Source organism: Athene cunicularia (assembly GCF_003259725.1).
Source record: "Athene cunicularia isolate RWA chromosome 4 unlocalized genomic scaffold, athCun1 chr4_part3, whole genome shotgun sequence".
Classification (NCBI taxonomy): domain Eukaryota; kingdom Metazoa; phylum Chordata; class Aves; order Strigiformes; family Strigidae; genus Athene; species Athene cunicularia.
In genome coordinates, this window is record NW_020799100.1 from 23,161,193 (window position 1) to 23,172,020 (window position 10,828).

Below are 10,828 nucleotides of genomic sequence, written 5' to 3' on the forward strand. Positions count from 1 at the left end.
CGTGTCTGTGCTGTTTTTTTTTTTTTCTTCCTCCGTGAGCGCAGCTGGGTGCTGGGGACCAGTGGTGGGGGGTGCTGGGGGGGCTGCGGGGCACAATCCTGCTGGGAGCGCGGGGTTCGCCCAGCCCAGCGCAGCTCGGAGCCATTTTGTCCTGTAAAAGCGTAGGTTACTTCAAGTGTTTATAAAGTTTCCATGATGTAAAACAAAAGACGAATCCAGCCGTGCTTTTTTTTTTCCTTCTTTCTGCACTGCCGATGTTGCACCCGCTGCACCATCCCCTCTCGGGCCCCGCGGGACCCGTCCCGCACCCCGAGGGTGCAGCCGACCCTCCCCACCCGTGGCTGGGGCACACGTGGGTATTTTGTCAAAATTAAATCTAAAAGTGGTTTGATGAAAGAGTCCTCTAGGTGTGGTGTTCAGTGTCTTTGCTTAGTTTTTATTTCTAGTAAGGAGCATTTTTATATTACAACTGTAACCTGTGTAAACCCCATGAAGTATCTCCTGCCTGTTACAGAGGGGCGGGTTTGAAAGGTGGGTTTTGAGCCTTTGCTCATCGTTAACTTTGCTGCCCGGTTCTTGTTGAGCTGCCTCCGTCAGTAAACGCCTTTCTGCTTATTTCCGACTGCAGACGCAGCGCCGGCTCCTTTCCATCCCTCCGGCAGCTTTATCCCCTCCTCACGTGTTTTCCCAGCCTCGTGGCGCTGTGCCCCCGCGTTTCCAGCCTTCTCGCTCCTGTTCGACAAAAGCCCCCTCGCGGGTCTCTCTTAAATGAGTCTCACCACCTGCTCTTGAGCCCGGGCTTAGGGAAAAGCGCCCGACCGCGCGCCCGCACTGGGAGGGGCTGTTCCTGGGGGCCGCACGCTTTGCTTCCTCCACGCAAAGAGGAAATGCAGCCTCTTTCCACAAGATTTCCTAAATAAACCACTCGCTCCTTGGTTGAGGGATTTTATTTTTCATTTTTCCAGCCTATAGTATTGTGGCGGGAAAAGCCTGCAGCTCGGCAGCCTGAGCGGATTGAATTCAGCGCTGGTGTCAGCGGGAGCTTCATTTCTCCTCTCTGCCCTTTTCCAGGCCTCTCATTGCTGTATTTTCTCAGTACCCTTCCTGCAATAACTCTGCCATCCCAGCACGTTGGAGGGTGCTGAGCTGGGTTTGCAGGCTCGGGGGGGGCCGGGCCTTGTCCCGGCTCCAGGCCCCCGGGGAGCGCCCGGCGGGCCCCGACGCCCTGACCACGCCGGGTCCCCGCGCCCAGGTGCCACAAGCCAAAGCAGCAGCTTGAGGGATTTTTTTGCCTATTTTTTTCCCAGCTCCTTTTTTATCTGCAAAGTTTCTTTTCAGGACTGTAATTTTTCCAGGGATGGATGCCTTCAAAACAGCATTTCAGGGAAAGAAAACTGGTTTTTCTTCCCATTAGACCTCGTATTAAATGATGGCAAATTGGAATGTGCACCGAGGCACCACACTGAGAGTTCTGGTGTCCCAACCCACAGGTGCACGGTTTGCTTTCCTAAGGAAAACATGTTGATTTCATCTGAGCAAGAAAAATATTTTCCAGCATAAGTAAAACCTTGTCAGTTTTTTTTTTATATACAAAGGAAAGATAATCAAAACAAGAAGTTTCGAAGCTGGAGACTGAGCCTCGGGGAGGGCTTCCCGGAGGAAGAATTTGGAGAGGTTAAAAGCACACTACAGTAGACACATCTATATGATAAATTTAGAATTGAAATGTACTTAGTGGAGCACCGACATCTTCAATTTATGTGCTGCACGGAGACCCATAAAGGCACAGGAATCCACCCACGCAGGACTTCTTGCAAGATCAGAGTCTTAGTTTTAAGCTCCATAATTCTCTCTGGCCCAACTTGCTGCACAATTAACCAGCTGACTGCTCTGATTTAGGACCAGCTTTCTGCATCAGACGTTTTCTTGGCAGCTGTCAGCAGCATTACTCGGCCTATACATCCGTAAATCAAAAGTTGGGCCACCAGAAAATATCTTGTGATTGGCTTAAAAAATCAGGAGATGCTTCGAGCCAGTGAAAGCGGCGACGTTTTTTATCTTCATTGTATTTTCAGAAGTTAATGGAAGAAGCACTTTCACAGCCTCTATCAGAGTCTGTGAGAGCTGCTGAAAGGCAGGGCCCTGCTCGCCCTCTCCTGTGTCCACCACGGCGGCAGTTCTGGGTGAGGAGCAAAGCCCGGGCTGGCGGAGGTTCCTCAGGCCGAGCACAGGAGTCGGCGTGACCCCGCGGCGCGGTGCGTGCTGCCAGCCTCCTTCCTCACCCCCACGCTCCTGCTGAGCGTCAGGCTGGGCTCTGCGGGAAGGTGGGGTGGGCGCACATGCTGAAAAAAACCCAAAAACGCCCCAAAAGCCTCATGTGAGAGGCTTGGCATGGCCAGTGTATCACTCTGATCTGGCTGGAAGCCGCCCGCCTGCTAAAACCTGTGCTCCCTGGGGCTTGGGCTGGGCTTAGCTGGGCAGGAGGGGAGCGGGGGGCTGCGGGAGCCCATCGGCTCGGGACTGGGGTGGCCCCGGGGGCTTCGCAGTGGCACCAACACGGGGCTGGGCAGTGGCTGAGCTCCGGGTCAAGCCTGGGGTTGTAATCGCTCTGTCCCAGGGGGAGCTGCAAAAACTGATGCAAATTGGAGAAACTAAACTAAATTTAAAATACTTCCATAATAAACAACCAGCGTGCTCCTTGCCAGGCACCGTGGCCTCAGGCACAGCGTCCGCTCACAGCTGGGAGCCCGTTACCACCCAGGTTTGTCTAAACATCAGTCCCGGGCCACAATTCCTGGGTTTAAATATTCCCCAGGCAGTTTCGGACCCACGGAGAGCCGTGTCCTGCTGCCTCTTGGACCTTTCTCTGGCTGCAATAAATAGATACACATCGGTCCCAGCACGGTTCAGTGGCCGGATCCTGAACCCTTAGTGTGATGGGGAGGCCCCAGCCCGCCAGCACGGCTCAGCACCCGCCCGGCGCCCAGCACCCAGCACCAGGTGAGCTGAGCCCGGCCTGGCCAGGGGGATGGAGGAACTGCTGGGGCCACCACGGATGGGAGACGGTGACGGTGGCTGGAAAAGGATCAGGGAGCCCCCACTGACGTGGGGCTTCGGCTGCGGGTGGGAAATGGAACCATTCTGTCTTCCCACTGGCTGTTCTAAGGACTAAGGTGAGCAAACTGCTTTAAAGCAGTTAAAGACATTTTAGGGCTGCTTGATGTGAGATGTTTTCAGAAAAAAAAAAAAAAAAAAACCAAAACAGAACAAAACCCACCAGGGCAGGATTGATTCCTCACTGGGTTTGTGCTGCAGGAGCCCATCGTGCAGCAGGCAGGCCCCACTCGCTCGGCCGACGGAGCCTCCTGGAAAAGGTCCGGCTGCGTTTGTCATCCCAAAGGACCAGAAAGGGCACCCGGCCAGGGGCTGTTTGCGAACTGGGCCAGGAGTCTGCAGAGACCTGCAGACAAATGAACACGGCAGCGGGAAGGGCAGCTCTGCAGCCCTCTCAGACCTCCCAGTAAGTCCCTCCTCCCTGCTGAGAAGTGTTGTTTTTCTAAATTGAACGGTTATTATGGATATTAAGTGGGTTTCTGCTCCAGAGCGAGGCCATTGCCAAGAACAGAGCACTTGGCTTGAGCGTTCCTCCCTTCCCTCCGGAGGCTGGGCTGCCCCGAGCCCCCCGAGCCCCCCGAGCCCCATCCCCGCCGGGATGGAGGGCTGGGGCAGCTCTCGCCCGGGTCAGGCCAGGCAGGAGCCGACATCCCGCGTCCCCTTGGGCTCCCCGAGCCCTGGCTCTGCCCGCACAGCGGGTTGGGGGGCTCAGACTTTGCTCGTGGCCCCTGGCCCCTGCTGGGCTGGCACCGAGCTGGGGGCGATGCCGTGGGGCAGAGCCGGGGCAGCCCCATCGCCTCCGTCAGCCCCGCTGGGAACGGCGCGGTGCCATGGGGTGCGAAGGGGGCACGAGGGTCTTTTTTTGCCTGACCACCTTCATGAGATTCCACACGAATCCGTGTGTGTCTACACGCTCCTGTGTAGAAAAGTCACCTCGAGACGCCAACCTGAGCGTCGCCGGGCTCTTCACTGGAGCCCCCCCAGCCTGCAACCACCACGTCTCCCTCGCCCGGCCTTCCTCCTCCTCAGCTGGGGCATGACGAGCCCCTCAGATCCGAGGGGCCGTGACCTGCGCAGGCGTCAGGGCAGCTCCGCGACAGCAACCACGCCCTGGAGCCCTCGTCTGTGTGTGTCCGTGAGCCATCGCAAGGGCTCCAGACAGGCCGAAGTGGCACTGCCACCCTTGTCTGGAGACCTTGTGCTCCGAATTCAGAGCCAGGGCAGAGATTTCACCAATTCTACAGTTATTAGCATCGGCGACTGTCCCTGCCAGACATCCACTGTCTGTGTATCACCTGCGTGCTCGGCTCTCGGCCCAGGACACGTTGGTGGCCAAGCCAACGTCTGAGGGGGACCCTGGGGGTAACGGTGACCAGTATCTGAGATGGCAGCACAGCCCATGAGCAGCCGTGGGTTCTTCGGTGTGGATTAGGGGTGAATTTTGAAGCATTCATTTTTAACTGTGACACAGATAGAGGGACGGGGACGGACTCTGATGACAGAGCACGACGCTGCTCCACACGCCCAGGCTGTTCGCGCTGCTCGGGACGCTGCTTACCGGGGATCGCTGCTCTGCAATCAGACACTGCCAGCTCTCTGTGGACTGACGAGGTTTGGTTGTTGGTTTTTTTTCTTTTCCTCAAGCTCTTTGGCTTGTCTTACAGCAAATAAAATCTTGACCCTGAGCTGCATTCACATCTGTGCCTTGAATTAAAAAGTGGGCCGATAAGCAGCCTTTTTTATTTCCTAGAGAGCACAGGTCAATTTTATAAAGAAGTTCCAGCAGAATGGATTTACAACTGCTCATAAAGATACCGAGAACAACCACAAAAGGAGGAGGACACTGGCCTTTATTAGCTCCTTGCTTTGAGAAATACATTAATCAAATGAAATTCAATTTAAAAGACCCAAGGAGGCATATATGAAAGGATTAGTCAATTGATGTGTAAATGAATTAACAGTTCAGACGTGATTAATAGCAAAATCCTACTGTGAAAAACAGCCTACGAATGACCCAACATGCAGCCTCATCCACTGAAAAATGACCCACTTACTCCTGGCATCGTCAATAGCTAATACTCGTCACACTGGATAACATTTTTCATGCAGATAACTGAAACAAAAGCCAAATACACGCACAGAGCAGCGTTCCAACAAACAAGAGTCTGCCTTTATTGTACTTAGAACAACAACAGATTTTAAGATTACAAAAAGAGCTGAACACCAAGCGTGAAGGTCTGCCCTGTGGCACGGCACAGGCTGAGGGCTTGCGTGGGACCCAAGCACAGACTAAAACAGGCAGAAAGGGAGTATTCTGATTTCCCCTCATGGAGTGTAATTGGCTTTGTCTTTATCCCGGATGCCAGACAGGCTCCTCTTTTTGGTTACGACAGTAAAGTGTCCTTCAGTCCCGCACGGTGACTTCTGAGCGGTGGTGGTCTCCTGGGCACCCTCCACCGCGTCTCGCTGGCCAAGGCAGCCGGCGTCGCCGCTCTCCACTCTCCGTGATCTTGTGACGTTGTAGGTCTCTTATTTTCCTTACCCAATGTAGCCAGTTCCAATTTTTGTAAAAGAAGGAGCAGTGGCAACAATCCAACTAACGTCCTTCTCTAGAAGCAGAATCCACCCTCAGGAGCTATTAACTGGGGGAGAACGCTGCCGCGCCTGAAGGGGGCTGAGGCAGCAGCACTGCAACCGCAACGCAGCCGCAGCCCTCGCGACGCGGCACGTGTCCGCTCCCCCTGCGCAGGATGAAGTTGGCGGAGCAGCAGCCCGAGCGCGGGCAAAGGCCCTTCCCGTGTTGGGCGCAGGAAGAGGAAAGCTTGGCCCTCGCCAAGGACCACGTCGTTGTACCTGAACGTCCTCCTGCCCCGCCTGCAGGCGCCTGTGCTCTTCTGGGGTCAGCCTGCGCCTCTGCTTCCCCACCCCGCCCAGCTGCTGCGAAACCAGCAGTGGCAGGGACATTCTGCTTCCGTACTGCGGGGAACACGGCTGCGGGCTCGGGGTCCGCCCCGGGAAAAAGGCACCAGCAATGAGCTTTTTGGCTTATTACAAAGAAAAGAATATATATCAATATAGAGAACTCTTTATTACAGAGACATGGTAACAAATAAAACCAGCGCTGAATTGCCACAGAACACAAAACACCCGGCACAGAGAGCGGCTTATTACAAACGTGCTGTGGTTTCAGGTGTTCTTCACTTCTTGAACCCCACGGGCAGGTTCCCCACCACTTGAAAAGGGAACGGAGCACAAGTGCCTCCAGGTGAGTGAGCGCAGGGGGGCGCGGGGGGCTGCAGCCCACACCGCTGCCCCCCCATCCCACGCCGACCCCCCCGGCCAGGCTGGAGCCCCCCCCTGCAGCGGGGCCGTGCCCAGCCCCGCAGCGGGTTTCCATCCACCACGTCCAGGCGCCGCATCGCCTGAGAACAGGCACCGGGACGGGATGGGGCAGAGCACGACTCAGCCAGGCGTTACGGTAATTTCTGTGCCTCTGAAAGTCTACTTTGGAACAGTTAGAGAAAAGCTACCACGGTGTAATTCCAGGATTCTGCCCTAAAGTGCAAGGACACTTCGTGCAGTCGAAGAGGGCAGAAATAAAGGACACTCTGTCACCCCCCAAGTGCAAACACTATCCCTGTCTAACCAGACTCAGCTACAAGAAAGCTGAAGAAGTTGATACCGACACCAGGGTGTGCCAGCGGGCGCTCTGCTCATGCTCAAAGGACGGACCTCTGAAAACAGCAGTACCTAACCAGAAAAAATTATTATATTGAAAATTGCTGTTAATATTGGCATATACTGACACATCTCCCAAAGAATATTTAGTTGCACTGTGTGCAACTAGAAAAGAAACTCTCTCAGAGCATTAAACAGGTATCTTCAGCAACAGGAGGGGCCAATGCCTTCCTCATGCTCGGCATCGACCTCGCCTGCGCGATGCTCGCGGCTTAACCCCGCTTTGCCTGGGGCCAAGCACAGAGGCCCTTTGGGCGTTCTGGGGGAACAGCGCTGATGCTGCCAGGCTCTCCAGAACCGTTCACCCCGTCTCTCCGAGCAGCTCCCGCTCTTGCTAATCGAGGCTCCCTGCTGAGTGCGGACGGGGCTGCCAGGACCCGGCTGGGAGATGGGCCAAGGTGGGCCAAGGTGGCACAAAAGCCCACACACCCCCCGAGAAGACAAAGCAGAGCCCATGAGGCAGCGGGGGGACGGGGCACTGCAGGTCACCGACGCCGGGGGCATCCCCTCTCCCAGGGCTCAGCCGTCTCCAGGAAAGCCTCAGGGACGGGACAGCTTCCACAGGATTGTGAACATGGGGAAATCCTCTTTGCTTTAGTAAAGCAAAAGGAGACAAGAAAACACAGAAAAGGACAAAGCTGTATGGCAGGACCTGGACTTCGGTATTTCTTAAGCCTCTTTTTTCCCCAGTTCCTGCAGCAGCCATGAAAATAAACCAGGAACAGTGTGAACTCCCTGCCAGCAAATACACACACAGGTGCTACTGGGTCCCACATCCTCCAGTCACCCCTCTAATAACATCATAACAAGGGAGTTTTTGTGTAAAAAAGGGCTGTTCCCCTGCCCCGAGGCTGCGGGACTTGCCATGAGCTCCGGCAGCCGTCGGGGAGGCACCAGGCGCCGGCGGCTCGCCCCACAGGCAGCACCCCCTTCCAAACCGGCCTTCATCCAGGCGAGCCTCCACCAGCAGATCCCTATCCAGCCTGATTTCCTCCCCATCTCCTGGCAGAAGTTCCCAGCAGGATACCTCCGTGCTCATTAACTAATGAAAACCTCAGTGACACGAGGCTGTGGGAAGCACGAAGCTCTGCACATTGCCGATAAACACCCTCCTGTTGATGACAGAGATCAGAGTGTTACCCCCAGCTGCCTGTTGCAGCCTCCCGAAAATAGCCAGAAAATGGTCAGGAAGAGAGGAAATGCACCAGCGGGACCTTTTTACTGGTTCATTTGCAAGTATTAGTCGATCATATCAACAGTCAAAATGCGTGCAGCCCTCTGCAATAGGAAAGGCCTCTGAGAACACCGTCCTGCTGGCTGGCGGGCAGGGAGGTCGCCTGCGGACTCTGTTGCCACCTACGAGAGGGGATTTCAGGAGGATGAGCGTGAGCAGAGCCCCATCTAGCAGGGGAGGAAAACCCATTACAAACCGCTGTAAAGAAACATCCCCCTCTTCAATAGTTGGGGTTTTTTGTTCCCTACCCCTTCCCTTCATGAAAATGAATGACAATACCCTTAATGCAAATTCCCTTAATGAGAATACTTCTCAGCATCAGGAAAATTAAGTGTTTCTGTTCCTGCAAGCTTGCAGAGAACCCAGATGGACCACGAGGGCACCTGCCCGGCGAGCTGACGGTGACGCTCAACTCGTGAACCGTCCAGGCAGCAGAAGCACGAGCAGCAGAAGCAGCAGAAGCACGAGCAGCCCTTCCCACACGACACGGACCGCCTCACCCTCCCCTTCCCCTTCAGACATCGGACGGTAGCGGGTGGCACACGGGGGAACACGGCGCGGTGTGAGGCACCTGACGGCCGGGTTCACCGCTCCACGCTCCGGCATCTGCTTCATGCTTGGGGCATCTCTGTGCCCGAGGACTGTGACAGAGCCCTGGGGGGCTCAGAGCCCTGGGGGGCACAGCTCCACCACAAACCCCGCTCCGTCCCGTGGTGGCAAACCCCCCCCCCGGTCAATGAACGGCGTGCGGCAGGGCACGGACTCGCCGGCACAAGGAGCCCTTGTAGCCACCCGTGCGGGTAAAGCCAGACCACGTCACAGCCCCCACTGCGTCCGGCCAGGCAGTCTTGGTGGCTTCAGAAAGAACAGTTGGGACAAACAGAAAATAAGTCGTGTAGCTGGAAACCCGGGGTCTGCGGACACAGAGCAGAGGTGGTGAGGGGCCGGGCAGGGCCTTGGGGTGCCCGCGGGAGGAGGGAGAGCGTCAGGTCGGAGGACGTCAGGCACTTGCGGAGGTGGGTTCGTGGGTACGGCTGTGTGGGAGCAGCAGGATGGGACTGTGGCTGCTGAGCGCCTGGCCAGACCGAGACCAGCCTCACCAGCTGCAGGAAAATCATCCCAGGTGGAAACCAGTCGCTCTCTGCCCTCCTTGGGGCCTCCCGAAGGGCGTCTTCCTCGGCAGCCCTTCCACGACAGCCCCGCAGCGCTCCACCGGGGCCGGCGGCAGGAGGGTGCTGGCGGGGGCAGAGCCCTCCACGGCTGCGCGGCAGCTTTCTGACCCAGCAGCAGGTCCTGGAAATCCATCAGGCTGCAAGTTCATCTCGTCTCCACAACTCTTCTCTGTTTCTCTACTGCTGTATTTTAACTCATCTGCTTCCCAGCACCGTAATGCAAATAAAAAGTCCCAAAGGACTAAAGTAACCCACACCCAAACTGAGAGGTTCGACCAGCTTCTTGTCTTGTTCTGGTTTTAAAAAAAGTACCCAAACCCAACAACTGCGGGCGTTTCTCCCGATCTCCCGTGGCCCTGGGCCACTAAAAGCCACTGTGGCAAACACACAAAGAAGAAAGCATAGACACGGTGCCGCTGCCACCAGGCCGCCATCCCCTGCCCCAGCACAGCGTGTCTGGGCAGGAGCCGGGGCAGGTAGTTCAGTTCAGCGGTACCTCGGGAAAAAGAAAAACATCAGAGATCCCAGCAGGTCGTGGTTCGGAACTGTCCGTGGCCTCTGCGGGGGGGATTCCCCAAGGCACTGCAGTGCAGTAGTGCAGAAGTGACAGACGGGAGATGGCTGGAACGGGGCGGCGGAACCGGGGGCTCCCTCGGGAAGATCACTGTGGGTGGAAGTAGATAGGCTTGACTTTTCCAGACAGGATCTTGGGAACCTGCACAGAGATGATCTCGGCCATCATTTCAGGGTAGTCCACGCTCACCATATGGGCCTTAATTAAGAGGTCAAATGTAAACTGATGCAGATCCTTGGCAATCTGGGAAAGGAAGGAAGTTTGTTAAACGAGAAGTCGCTGGTCAGCGGCCGAGCAGCCGTCAGCAGGGGCAGGGCTGGACCTCGCTGCAGTGGGACCCGCTCTGCCCTCGGGCCATCGCTCCCCGGCGGCAGCCTGACGGCAGGAGGGCACCCCAAGGATGAGCGAGGGAACCCCCCGCCTGGCAGCATGTTCTGCCATGCTCCTTCACGCTCAGAGTCCCCAGAAATGGGGATGTATACAAACGGCACTTCCTTACCCCTAAACTTGTCTTATCGTGTGCAGGTGCTGCTGACTTCACTGATCAGGAATTGCTTTTTGCTCGTAGACATACGGGCACGGGGCGGAGCCCCAGGGAAGAGGAAAGGTCTAGCTCACGTTTCATCAGCACAAATTTAAGTCACAAACAGAGAATTTGTTTTCGCTGCTGTAATCAGAGAAGATTCATTGGGGGCACTGAGAACTGGAGCTGTTCTGCTAGGCTGCCTATGGAAAAGTATCAGCTACAAAGAGCTTTTCATTGCTAAAAAAGGAAGCCCATAAACTCAAGCTCAGGAGTGGTTACTGCAGGGAGGGACAGGCACAGCTAACTCCCACTCCCTCAGCAGTTAACGTCTCTTTTCTCTGCCACTTAGCCTGGGAGCACACTGCAAAGGTGTGCCAAGAGCAACAACAAACAAACCACAAAGAATCACAGAGTCATCGAACAGTCCAGGTTGGAAGGGACCTTGAAAGGTCACCTGGTCCAACCCTGTC

The 10,828-nt window shown here is 55.8% G+C and overlaps 1 protein-coding gene across 1 annotated transcript in view; it reads right to left on the reverse strand.

The window, feature by feature from the left end:
* Positions 1-4,957: 4,957 nt before the first annotated feature.
* The window catches only part of AR (androgen receptor), a 52,110-nt gene continuing 46,239 nt past the window's right edge, over positions 4,958-10,828 (reverse strand). Inside the window, exon 11 of the mRNA XM_026848834.1 lies at positions 4,958-10,075. Within this exon, the coding sequence (XP_026704635.1) occupies positions 9,920-10,075 (156 nt within the window). The 3' untranslated portion in view covers positions 4,958-9,919. The remainder of the gene's footprint in view (positions 10,076-10,828) is intronic.